Genomic DNA, 13,974 nt, shown 5'->3' on the forward strand with positions numbered 1-13,974 from the left:
TTTTCATTGTGAATGAAACGTCGCGAATACCATCAATCATTATTATAAACGTCCTCGGACGTTGAAGCCGATGGCCCCCCCCCCCCCTCTCGCTAAAAAAAGGCGTAAGAACAATATTTGGGTCCTACCACTCGCCTAAAACCGAAACCGCCTCTCATTCATCACGGCCCCATTTTTTGCGTTGCTTGAAGCAGAGCGCAGCACGGGACGATCCGTCAACCAAGCTGTCGTAGTTGCCTGAGCTGCCGAAAGTATTGGAGGTTCGAGAGTGTAACACCCTCACCCGAAAAAAAATCGCCCAAACATCGATTTATCAATCTGAAGAGCATGAACAGATTTTGGGAGGGAGTCAATAATTTTGAAGCGAGGCAAGGTCGTCTGCAAGAGAGTGCAATGGATCGTATTCGATAGTGGTTCGATGTATCGTTTGGTTCAAAACAATAGAACATTACCTTAAACGAAAATTTTAGGATTTAAGATATGAAAGCTTAAAAAGAGGAAATTCCTAACAATTTCACTTTTTATTACATTGTAGTACTCATAAGAATGAAAAATCAATCACAAAAAACCCGTTCCCACAGATCACTCGTTTGGCATTGGTGTTGAACCAATCGATATCGATACCCTCACCAATAGGACGCCTGTTCAATGTATCAAGCACGATCCGTAGGCGTCAGAGGTGTGAGCCAAAATAAGAACTTCGGTTGGCTTTGTGCTCCTCTGTTTCCCATTTTTCTCGTAGATATCACAAACCCCAAAAATGCCGCTCCCCATAATTTTTTTTTGCCTACACCTCGTCCTCTTTTCTTACTCTACTCTAGAATTGAGAAGGTGGCGAAGGAGGTTTTCCTCTATATCTGGCGATGGGGATGAATAATTTCTGTTTCCGAGTGACTTCAGACTTTTCGAAGGTTCGATGAGTTTCCTCCTCTCTCGCTCACAATTCTCGCGGAGAACATCATCAGTGCCTCCTACTCCTGCCTGTAAAAATAATTGAAGAGAACATAAACTTTCGCCAAGTGTAAGCACGAACGCCAAGTGTACTTCTGATGACTACGTGAGCTAAATACGAGATCAGATTGAGAGTTCAAAAGTCAGGAAAAGGTCAAGGAGAGTTAACGAACGAAAAAGATTAATGGGGGAAATGTTCCAAAGTGAAAGTATGAAATGACTCGAGAACCATTAAAAGTTCGTTAATCAGGAAAGTAGGAAATTGCCATTTTATCAATTGGCCTCTCTGCAGTTCCATATTTTCTTCGTTTTTTTTTATTATTTATCTTTTCAGGCGACTTCCCCCCCCCCTCAACTAGTCTCTCCGTTATTTTCCCTAGACACTTCAGGGTTCAACCCGGTAGTCGCGTTGCATTTTAACTGCTCGCGGCAGAGGCGGATCCAGCAATTTGGCAACACCGGATTTTCTCCATTTAAACCTATGCTAAATAATCGATTCTTTTCGGAGCACCTGGCCCCTTCAAGAATCGATACATTTCCTCAGGTTTAAATGATGGAAAGACAATTTGCTGGACCTGCCAATACAATTGCTCGCGGAAATTAACGGTGTCTGCAAGCACGGTAATATAAAAAGTTGGATTAGACGCATTGCAGCCTGGAACATTTCTCATAAACCGGTTGAAAGTTTAGGAGCCTCGAGCACCCCACGCATCATTCAGGAATAGTTGACCAAACTTTCGATCGATATGCTCAATCAACCTCGGAAATCAGAGAAAAGTCAAGAAAGTCTCCCTCAATTAATTTGCTATTAAATTCAAGGCTCAGGGGTATGAATGAGCGAGGCACTTTCAATTTTGTTGCATATGAAACATGAGTGGCCAGCCTACCTGTTTTACTCTCGTCACTGATCATGGAGAAAAAAAGGAGGTGTTTGAATTTCGGGCATCTTGGATTTTTTTGATGACGTAGGTCGCCACGGGCGATTTTTATCATCGATTTTCTTGGAAATGGTGTATAGTTCATGGAAAAGCGTCATTCTATGTGAAGTGTTTGAAATTATCTAATGAGTTGATTTAAGCAAAAAAAACGGACGTTTGGTCCGTTTTTCATACTTCGAATTCCGGATTTTGATGGAATATCGACGCCACGTTGTGCTGACCTACGTCAAGGGGTAAACAGTCCTCTAGATGCAAACACTTCCTATTTTTCTCTACAGTAACCGATCGTGATCGTGAGAAAAGTGGTGCCAATGGAAGTTCGAGCTCCAATATTGACCATCCTCCTCCCCATTTTTGATAGATACTGACGATGGCCAGTCACGGAGTAGGAAGACTCCCTTTCCCTCTGCTTTTGTGCACTTGTTTTTTCGTATGTCGAGCTTCGCTGTATGTTGCGGAAACTTTTCTGGATGCTCTGATGAGAGCACGTTTCACGGAGTCAGCGCATTATTTCATCGTTATGGCCGGGATTTGACATGATTCAATCCCACGTATTTCGCAGTTTCCCTCTTCCTCTGCGTGACGCTCTGCAACTCGCAATAACTCGACTCAACCGGTGCAGCGCGCGGAGAATTTTTATTCCACGCTCTCGGAAATCCGATCGAGTCCTCATATTACCATACAAACTATTCGGCAGGACTTTATTTCTAGCAAATTGTGTCAAGAGACAAGGTTCCTTTACGGTGAAAAGGTCTCACGGTGTGCTATGTGTGTTAGGGTGTGTTGCTCTGCGTTGATTTTTTGACAATATCAGCAATTGTGTATCAAAAATTTCCTTTAGTCGGTACAACAACCAGAGCTCGCTGAGATTGCACGTTTTGCCACTGCAAATAAATTTGACCGGTTAATTTATCTATATCTTGCAATCAGGGACCTGTAGCCAGGGCCGGATTTACCTACTTGCCGCCCATGGGCCGCCTGTATTTTGCCACCCTTCTCATCGTTTTGAAACATCGATACAAACCATCAGGTGAACGTGCCGGAGGTGCATAAGACGCGATTACTCGTGTTGGGCACATTTTTTGTGAAGCCTGTCAACACCAGCAAAAGTTCACGGAACTTTGCGCGAAAATTAAGTTCTATAAACCTATCTCTGTGTGGACGAGGCCTTTCATTTATGACATAAAAACGAAAAAATCATGAAAGAATAAACATGAATGTGGTTTAATGATTTTAATTTCCGCCACCGCACTGTGTTTGGCGCAATGCGTGAAGTATCCCTACAGTCTTGTAGGCGCTATGCGTTTCACGCCGACCGCTGCGTGACCGGACCGCACTACGTTTGACGCAATGCGGGAAGTATTCATGGAGTCTCGCAGGCGCTAATATGTGTTTTGTGCTGACCGGCGCGCCGAGGGCTTCTCCTTTCCATCTCAGGCCCTCATCATTGCTCTCTCCGCCGCGCCGCTCCAGGCCAAATTGCGTGTTTGGTTTCTCTCTCAACTAGACTAATGAAAGGCGCTGTCTCTTGTATCACCAAAAGACGAACAAATTAGAAATTACTATACTTTAACTCTCAGGATATGAGAGATTTTTTCGCCTTTTCTCGTTTGTAATTTTTTTTCTGAAGCAAATTTTTTTCTTGATACCTTCATTTGAAAAAATTACAACATTTGACGCCCCCTAAATTTGCCGCGATGGGCCGCGGCCCATGTGGCCACCCCCTAAATCCGGCCCTGCCTGTAGCATTGTAGAGCTGTTATATTGTGCTAACCTCCGTTATCATGGAAAAACCCCTAAAATTTAGAAATTGTCAATTTTAGTGATTGAAATGAAAAATTCACCGTGTAAATTTAATTTTTTGATCGGTTTTCAGTCAATTTTTTGTAAACGCTGAAGTTGTACGATCTTAGCTACCCTGAATGTCGGTATTGCTAGTAGTTTCCATGTGTAAAATGTAGTCCAAATATCTTAATTTTTAATTTTGAATTATCACTTACTGCATACTGCTAGTTTTAGTGATTTCGAGCAGTATTAACACGAAATGGAAGACAGGAAGAGAGGGATCTTTTCGTCATTTCAAAGGCGGTAGAATTTTATTACATCAAATCCACCAGGAGAATTTTGCCTAGACTTCTGACCAACGGCCCCCTCTCTGTTTTTCAACGAACGTTCCTAGCTCTGTCTCTACTCAGCGCTGCACTCGTACTTTCCGTTTGAAATTAAACGTGAAGAAAATTCACTTAAGTTGTAGCGAAGCCGCACTTCTCGGATTTGGCAAATGCTAGGGAGACTATCTACAAAGTAGTTTAATTCAGACTTATTGATAATGGAAGTGTGTTAAGCAAATAGCTCACTCTCCGAAAATAGTCTCGGGCGGGTTCGCCAGCCAGAGTTCCCGATGTCGGGTCGGGACATCGTAAAAGAACGGTCATTAGCAGCGGGTCAAGCGTAGCTACACAGAATTTTTCGCTAATTTTAGGAATACAGCGCTCGCAGTATCCGTAACATGATTAAAACTCGTGTTGTTCTTGGCTTCGCAGCGCCAGCGTCTTCTTTTACGGAGAGAACCTCATTTTTTTTCAACTTCTGTCAGAAGGAGCGAGAGCTCTTTGAAGAAACGTAGATTATGACGCGATTAAAAACGCTCCTCCAATTTTTCAAGCAGACCTTTTTTTTTTACTTTCTTGTAGAGAGAGGAGTGAGCCAAAATAAGTAATTCGGTTGGATTTGTGTTCCTTTTCCCCCTTTTTTCTCTTTGATAGGACGTGCTATCTCGTGGGACCTTAAAAAACCTGACGCAGTATGGAGTCCGTAAAAATTATCATTGTTGCTCATCAAGTGCAAAGGAATGTGTTCTGGTTTTACTTAGTTTTTTCCTAGATGTGATAGGGTATTTATTAATATTATACCTTCGTCCCTTCGTATTTTTCTCGCGCGTCACATCTACAGCACGGAAACCTCGTAATTCATGACAGTTGTGTAAAATTAACTTCCTCGTGTATATCATCAACAAAACGAGCGTGCAAAATGATTGCGAAGATGAGGTATTAATTTCAGGCTCCATCTGTGGGACCTTTTCACTACGCCGTTTGGCATAGTGTTTTCCTTACAGTTGGCCGTGTAGCAGCGGAAGGACGCGGCCTTTCTGTTCCAAAATATTTACTCAGTAGACTCCTATTTTATTTTTGCAGCATTGTTACGCTCCCAGAAGATCAAACACAATGCTGGAAAAGCTGGAAAGTTAAATCTGAATGCTTGTATTCTAAACAAAGCGGAATCAAACGAAAGTTGTTTCATGAAAGTCAACACGGTTGAATGGCAATTCATTCATTATTTTATTAATTTATACAGATTGCGTTTTTTGTTGACTTTTTGTATCAGTTGAAAAGCGTAATTTGATTTCGTTGGCGGCGCGGCGGCGTGTGTCCGCTCTTGCTTCACGACCGCTGCTGCGTTGTCGGCTCTGCTTAATTGCTCATGAATCGTTACTCATTCGAAGCGATTGAAGTATTTTTGCGTGCCTCCATACTGTTTGACTTAAAAAAATAGAAAAAAAGCAGAAAAGAAGAAAAGAAAAAGAAAAGAAAAAAAAACAACTAGGAAATAGATATCCTGGACTATCAACCTCTTTTATTTTGCTTTGCATTTTCCCAAGCGCATTTTCAGATGATTCCAAATATAGTAAACTTCGGATTATCCATATTCCGAACTATCCAAAATCCGGATGATCCAAACTCCACTCCGGATCATCCGGATTTCTCAGGTTTGAATGAATTTACTTATTTTTGCGGAAGAACGCTCATTTATGATCATTCTTAGCCATTTGGGTTTGATGTCAGAATCTGAAGATTGGCAGTGCACTGGAAAAAAAAAAAAAACACATTGGATCTAGAGTCCAGACTCTTGAAAACATTGAGAAGATAAAGGACTCTTGATTCAATCAGATTTAAGCTTAAATCAAAAGGAAATCCGCTCAAATTAAGAGGCTTGGTTCTTGATTTAAGCTTAAATCCGATTGAATCAAGAGTATTTTTTCTGGTCGATGTTTTTAAGAGTCTGGACTCTAGATCCAATGTGTCTTTTTTTTCCAGTGTGACATTTTTCGTTTTCACAGGTTGGCTGTCCTTTTGGATCCTAAGATCTCCATATTTCGACAAGTCCGTACCCTCACGACGTAGGTACTCCAAGTTGAAGCGATGGCTTTGCTTCGAACGAGGGAAGGATGAAGCGCAAACGAGGCAACTCGGCCAACTCGGTCCGTCATACCATCGGTTAAACGCGTAAAATCGATTATGTTTCCCCCTCTTTTTCCATGCACTTTCCACACAGTGGCACAGCATCAAAACAGGAGGTGGCTTTTGGGGAAAGATGAAATATATTGATAGTTCGTCGGTTGGGGCTCGGGGGGCGGAAAAAAAATTATCGGAACGCTGTTGAAAATGAAGCACGCCACTGCGGGGAGAGAAGCTAATGCTTTTGAAAGCGCCCCCTCTCGTGGCTGCAAGCGAGATGCCTTTGTAGCTCGCCCGGGTTTTTGTGAAGTTAACGCGGGTGTACGTGCATTCGTTGTTATTTTATTTATTTATTTTATCTTCGGACGTTACATTTTCCAACAGGGACAGATCTGCGCCTAGAGCCCCGACGCGTCGCGGGGGGGGGGGAGGGAGGGGGGAGGCATGAATCTCTTCCGGCCTTATAGTGTATACACAAGACCCTTTCTATTAGTAAGTTTACCCTTCGTAGATACCCCGCCCCTCGTGTCCAGTTGAGTGGTTGCTGTCAATACCAGGGAGTCAAGTTTTTAGCCTCCAGAAAATTCGGACAGCTCCGTTGCCTTCAATGTGCGACACATCCTCCTCAAAGACCCTCTTTTGAAAAAAAAGAAGATTTAACCGGTTCAGTTAAGTTTGACGTTTACTTTCTACGGAAAGTGTGGTATCAGTCGTGGTCTCGAGACCCTTTTTAGGAAGATTTAAGACTACTAGGTTCATGGATGTCATGCTTCGGAATAAAGATCACACAGAATGAACGTTTTTCGTAATCTCTGATCGACTCATTCCCGAATTCCTTTCCTCCGTCCTCTCTCCATTCTGTTAGTTCCACGACGAACCTCTTTTTCCCTAGTCCATCCCAGTTTATAATCTTTGGAATTGTTGGATATGTAATCTTTATTCCTGTTAATGACTCTTTGAAGGCCTAAAATACCGTTGCCAATCAGATATCCATTTTTTTGTCTTTCTCGTGGTCTATCTCACGAACGTTTTCGGCGGGTATAGAGGTGGGAGAGTGCAGGTGAGAAAAACTGAAAAGCGCATGTTATCCGTGACTTGCTTTCTATCTTGTATTTCACGAAAGTTTCGGCGGGTACGAGGGGTATATAGGGGTGGGCAATAAAATATCGTTGAGTGCATGGCACGGAGTATTATCTCTACCAGCTGTAGGCAAATTAGTCCCTTGTCCTCTTGAAAATCTTGAGGAAAGTTTAAGTGCTCTTCAGGCCATTTTGCCGAATTAAACCAGCCTGAACTGTATTATTTTTGTACGTAAACGTTTTATCAAATCAAAGTTACGCATCCCCTCTTTTTTTGTCTCAAAGGGGATTGATTGTAATTTTGGTCAAAAATGGAAGAGGGTCAATTAATTTCGGGGAAACTTGGATTTTTTTCCATTAATGGAATTACGTAGATCCTATCCAGCGTGTAGATGAAAGGTAGCTCATCCCGGTATACTAAAGGGCATGATCCGGATTAGATAACACGCCCCCAACGAATATGTTCAGCCCCAGAGTATGTTCAGCGACGCAGAACACTCGGAACCTCAAGTGTTGTTGAACTCGTGTATTTATCATCTATTTCGGTTTACATGTTCCTGGAACCGAATGCATGTTCGGCTGCAGTTGAAAGAGGGGCCTGCCAGACGATATGTACATGATTGCGGCTAGCCGCCGAAACCTCGATGCGCCCGAAAGTTAGGCAAACTAAAGCTTTGTATCTGCTCGACCGACTTTGAAAGAGGCGCTTGGGTGTCGATCGTCGTGTTTGAGGACGCCCTTTAAAAGCGCATTGAGTGGGGGTTTCTGCGAAATGGAGCCGTTTTGCCGTTTTGCCGTTTTGTCGGAGCGATAGAAAACCCCTGGGAGCAGGATTGGCTAACGATACGCAATTATTGGACCACTAGAAACTACAATCTCTGCCTCATTTTAAAAACAACGTATGTACCATCAGTTTCCCCATGCAGATTGGTGTTTTTATCTACGAGCCAGAAATTGTAGTTCCTTATTGTAATATACAGTCAAATTCTTCGTCTTCCGGACGAAGAAACAAAACTCCATTCGAAGGTTACAAAATTGTCTCAACATTTTGATCCTCCACAAGCTCAAGTATTGCTCAATTTTTGCTGAACTTTAGTCTGATTCAGTGGCGTGGCGTGCTTTGCGATCTGTTATTTAAACTAATAGGAAAGGATCAATAAACAGGATGTTCGCAACGAATGCCTCAATAATCGATTCTCTACCACAGCTCCTAATGGGGGAAATATCGACAATCGATCAATCACGCCTAGCCACTGGTCTAACTTTAGCATGAGATCAGACAAACAATTAGTGAGATTTTCGGTCAAATGCCCAAGATTCCCCTGGTATTGAAGTGTAATTTTCGAGGGGAAATTTGGCAATATTGGAATGTAGTTACGCTTCTTCGTGAGGAGAATGACAAATTCCTCAAGGGCCGATTCTATCACCTCTAGTCAAAAAAAGACCTTTTATTCAAGCAAAACCTAACACGCTAATTTTGGGTATTCAATGGCTTTTATGGACTAAAATGATGGTCCGCGTGACATTACATTAGATTAATCAGTTCTGTGACGTGCAGTACGAACCGCTCGCCTCTCCCAGAACGACGACAAACAATCAGAATTTCGCGCAAAAATGGGGACACTGCCGAAGCCACCGATGAAGTACCTAGAACTCCAATTAAAACTGCGTCGGATAAGCGATTGAAACCGTCGGCGTTGGCGCCACCCCGAGCCGAAAACGTCCCGATTTCTTCCCCCTCACGCTCGCGGAGCTCTCGGCACTCGCTCCGACAACGAAGCCATAAAAACCGTAGACAAAGCGCGGTTGTTTGCCGGAGCAAGTTTCGAGCTGGACGAACTTTGATGCGGGAAAAGTTTCTGTTTGAGGAGACGAGTTCTGGAGCCTGGCTTATGCGAGCTTTTTCGCAGGGCGTGGGAGGGAGGGGGGGTAGGGTAGGTGCCCAAGGCGGAACGGGTCCTGGCCGCAGCTGAAGATCAAACCGGAACGCAGGAACCGCAGCGTGTCGGGAATTTGCGTCACGGTTCGAAGTTGGGTGGGTAGCTATTGATAAGTTTAACCGTCATTGAGGAACAATGTCAATTTTCGATGCATTCGTGTCACATACCTGAATTCAAAGGGACTTTAATGAAGAAGAGAAAGGGGGGCTCTTTGTCTGATCCATAATAGCTGTTCACTCAAGATGCTGTGAAAATTCAATTAAGAGAAAATTTTCTCATTCAGCTCAAGTCCAGAACTTCCAAATGTAAAGTCAAACTTGGATCCTTGGCGCCTGGACATTTTCTGTCCTCGTAATCTATAATTTTCCCCGGAAAAGGTTGATCTTCGCGATTTTCTAGAACAATTAGCTCTTTAAGTGCCCCCCCCCCTCTCCGTCTCTGGATAATATGATATTACAGACCTGTTTACCCTGATTTTTTGCCTACGGTTCGGCCAAGAGCCATCCATAAATGACATCAGTCACTTACCTAGGCGGGAGGGGATATGTCTACCATCCCCCCCTACCCTCTTTTAGAAGGGTTAATCATGTAGCTCTTGACAACCCTTCTTCTCTTTCAAAGTGCCTGACTAGGTCTAGATGTCAGAGAAATAAGCAGAGCAACCTCAGTTAACGTCGCATGCAACTAATACTGAGCGAATTTCATTACAACAAGTGGATGCAATTATTCGAGCTCTACGGATGTCCGTGTTGCATACGCACGGAGTTGGAGGCGTTTTGACTTTCTAGGCATTCACCGCCTCACCCGCGCGGCGGCGCAGCGTGTATGGAGGGCTCATTTTTGACTAAAAATAGAAAGAAAATAAAGGAAAATGAGTGCGTTTGTCTCAAACAGCCAGAAATTTCAGGTTGCGCAATGCGCAAGCGGCGTGCATTTAAACTTGTCTCATTGTTTGTATTGGCATAGTAAAGGTTTTATTTATCAAGAACTGGCAGAAGCATGCACTCGGCTTGAAGCGCCTTCAATCCTGGTGATACCTTCCCCTGGTGCTCTTTTTGGGCCGAAAAGCTCCATGACCTAACCTCCAAATTACAGGCATGAGCGTTCTCTCTCCGTAAAGGTACTAAATGGAAACCTTGGATGTGGAACTGGAGGGATTTTTGGAAGACACTCGAGCCGGCAGCGAGGCAGTCGGGGATGGCGATCCCTTGGCGAGCGGGAACCGGGGCCGGCCAAGCGGACACCAGATATTAGCGGATCAATTTGAGTGGCCGCTCCCGGGAGCCCCCCCCCCCCCCCGCCCCCGCCGGGGCAACAGCAGCGTCGCGTTGTATCATCGCGGACAATTGAATCGGAAACCGAAACGCGAAACACTGCAGAGCCGAGAGTCACACCGGAAATAGATGTCACCACTAGGCACGGTCCCAATTGGCGCGGCGTGACGTCATCCCGGCTACGGCTCCGGCCCCGGCCGCGCAGTTACCCAGACGAGGCCCACGTGTTGCCAGCTCTCGCTTATCTTTTACTGGCTAAGAGCACAGTTCCCAGTTTCCAGCGTAACCTGAGGTTGTGAAATTAGCGCGGTAAATCCAATTTTTTACAAGAATATACCTGCGCAATTTACTTTTTTCTTTCTATGTTTGTATGAGATCAGAAGAAAAATGGGTGAATTTTTCAAATAGGGAGTCTCTGCATTCTCCTGGTAAAAATGCACTTTGCCTGGTGAAATTTGGCAATAACAAAATGTAGCTACGTTCTCCCGTGAGGGGACGACAAGTTGATCACGTAGGATACCTGGTGGTCAGAAAAACCTGAAAAGTCAGGGAATTCGAGGGCGACCTGGAAAAGTTAGGGAATTTTTCGACCGGCGTTTAACGGAAGTCAGGGCGAATAAAATTAAACTAATCGAAGTGGAAATTTTGCTCAATGGTCAGGGCAAGTCGGGGAATGCAAAAATTATAGACTCAGGAAAAGTAAAGACTTCAGGGAATCAAAAAGTGAGGAAACAATCGGAACCCGGGCACATGTCGCTTTGATTGGGTCTGCTCATAGGCCTCAGAAGAAACGGCCTCTCTTGGAAAGATACGGCCTAGCGCGGCCACGGAGGCCCAGTAGTTGCATCATGTAGAAACCCTATCAACAACGTTGCAGCACGTAGATTAGCGAGTTTTGCGGTTTCATGAAAAATGACGACGCATAAGAAACGCCTTCAAGTGAAAAGATACTTCCTAGCGTGGCTGCGGAGGCCGAATAGTTGTATCATTCAATAATGCCATCAACAGTGGAGTAGCACGTAAATTAGCGAGTTTTGCGGTTTCATGAAAAATGACGACGCATAAGAAACGCCTTCAAGTGAAAAGATACTTCCTAGCGTGGCTGCGGAGGCCGAATAGTTGTATCATTCAATAATGCCATCAACAGTGGAGTAGCACGTAGATTAGCGAGTTTTGCGGTTTCATGAAAAATGACGACGCATAAGAAACGCCTTCAAGTGAAAAGATACTTCCTAGCGTGGCTGCGGAGGCCGAATAGTTGTATCATTCAATAATGCAATCAACAGTGAAGTAGCACGTAGATTAGCAAATAATGCGGTTCTATGATATCATTTTTTTTTATAAAAAGTGACTACGCAATCGGGAAGTTGTGTTCCAGTAAGAAATTAAATCCTTTTATTTCTATCCAAAATTTTACAAATCCAATGTAAGTTCCAATTAGTCTAACGCTATTTATTTTTTCTGTTTCAGGTAAATTGAATTGTTTTTCAAAATTTGAGCAATATCCATTATAAAGCACATTATCGACTATTCTCGTAAGTATCAGATTTATAAACTATCTTATTGGAGATCGGGTAAAAAAACCACAACTACTGCAAATGATTTCCCTGGATGAAGCAGGAGTGAACCGCGTCTAGCAGAAAAGAACCAAGCCATATCACCTATTTACAAAATCTTTGCAATTTAATTTTTACAAGAGAACCTTCTGCGGATTTGTTTGAAAATTGCAAGGAATTTGCTTCGCACTAAGCATAAGGTTCACCGAAATTTGCACAGTAATCCGCACAACCGTTTTCATGGATAAAGTTGAATTGCCCAATTAAAATTGGTCATAGCTGATGTGCGGCTTGGTTCCTTTCTGCTTGACGCGGTCCAAATAATAGTTCCTGATTGCAAAATGAAGTCCAAATGATCCAGCGCGTCGATTTCCGGCCCAGAACAGTGGTTAAGATGCTCCGCACGATTTCGACTAGCGCCTTCAATGTTTCCTGATACCGCACGCCTTGCCGCAGAGTTTGTTTAGTTGCGTGACCCAACCGAACCGAACACCGAACGTAGGTCAGCGCAGCACTCCCCTCTTGCTGAAAAAAAATAAACCAGATGCGCCAAAATCTGCCAAACACGGCCCACCCGTGCCATTAGAAACTTAATAATTTTGAATCTGAACTTGATCTGCATTATCCGATACCTGTTTATTAGAATCGTTTGAAGGTTTTGGATATCCGGTTGGTCAGAGGAAGCGGGGAACGGTGGCTTGGCGTGCTTAGCGATTTATCGACATTCCCCGATTTGTAGCCATGGTAAAAAATAGATTTTTAATGTTTTCGTTGCGAACACCCTGTTTATCGATCTTTTTCCATAGGTTTTTATGGTTGATCAATCGATATATCTCTAAGCACGCCGCTCCACTGGCGGGGAAGGAGGACGGAAGAAGGCGCTTACGAGCGTCGGCATCAGAGGGATCAAACGAAATCGGAGGTTAATCCGGTGTAGTCTTGAGTCGTAAGATGCAGGTCACTGGAGGAAATAAATGCACTCCGTCTCGGCACTATCACGCTTAGCCAACCCGACTTTTCACCCAACTGACTTATCCCTCCGCTGTTAGTGCGGATTATTTACTTATTAGTGTATTTAGTTTATTTATACGCAGAAAATTCGCTCAAATCCCTCTTTCGAAGGTTTCGCGTCTCTGGCTAGAGGACTTCTGATCGGTCCAAAAGCTATCTGCCCTTCGATCAATCCAGAGTCTGGGATGTTTACTTATTTGGCTAAACATAATTAGGGCAAAGAAGAAATGAGTGAACTGTCCAAGTGTCCAAATATTAGGGCGTAAGAAAACTCAGATGAATTTGGGCTCGTAACGCCCACACTAATTATCAATTTTTTTTTTCATTTTCTTGTATTTGTTTTTTTTTAAATCGTAAATCCCTCTTATTTCACCCATTTCTGATATAAAAAATTAGGGCTGTAAAAAATTTAAAGACTTGTATTAAGCGGAGGAGAATTATCACAAAAAAAAAAAGAAAACATAAATTACAAATCCAAATTGCTTCTTTAAGTCCCTTCACGGAAAAAAAAGTGTTAAGGGTTATACTACACCCTAAAATTGTGGTAACACCCCCAATTTGTTAGATGATGTGGGCATCTCCAATTAATTTTGGTAGTACCGCAACATTTAAGTTAATATCCTAATTTATTGGGATACTACCACAAATAATTTAAGTACTACCAAAATTAATTGGAATTGCCTTATCATGCAACAACCCCCATCTCTTTTTTTCCGTGCTGTAGAGAAAATTCGCCTTCAGTTCGTCGGATAGGCTGTGTAACATTCTCTTAGCATTAGCAGTTACTGACCCGGCTTTGGTTTGGCTCTCGTTTGATTTTTCATTCGTAAATAGAGTCTTTCTCCCGGAGTATTTCGCCCTTCGCCTCCGCGCCTAAGAAATACATTATATACACCTTCCCTTTACATACTACTGCCTGCCTGTACGTCAAGAGTGAAAGGAAGTGGTATGGAAAAAAATGAAGTAGGGAAGTAATCGATAAGCACTTAA

The 13,974-nt window shown here is 43.3% G+C and overlaps 1 protein-coding gene across 14 annotated transcripts in view; it reads left to right on the forward strand.

The window, feature by feature from the left end:
• Window positions 1–13,974, forward strand: part of mbl (splicing regulator muscleblind) — a 302,565-nt gene that overhangs the window by 125,420 nt on the left and 163,171 nt on the right. Inside the window, exon 3 of one of the 14 annotated variants that reach the window (XM_072300069.1) lies at window positions 11,888–13,388. The exons of the other annotated variants lie outside the window; for them this stretch is intronic. Within the exon in view, the coding sequence (XP_072156170.1) occupies window positions 11,888–11,896 (9 nt within the window). The 3' untranslated portion in view covers window positions 11,897–13,388. Of the gene's footprint in view, window positions 1–11,887; window positions 13,389–13,974 lie in introns of those variants that run through there. 14 annotated transcript variants of the gene reach the window in all.

The sequence above is a fragment of the Bemisia tabaci genome, chromosome 4 (assembly GCF_918797505.1).
Source record: "Bemisia tabaci chromosome 4, PGI_BMITA_v3".
Lineage (NCBI taxonomy): Eukaryota > Metazoa > Arthropoda > Insecta > Hemiptera > Aleyrodidae > Bemisia > Bemisia tabaci.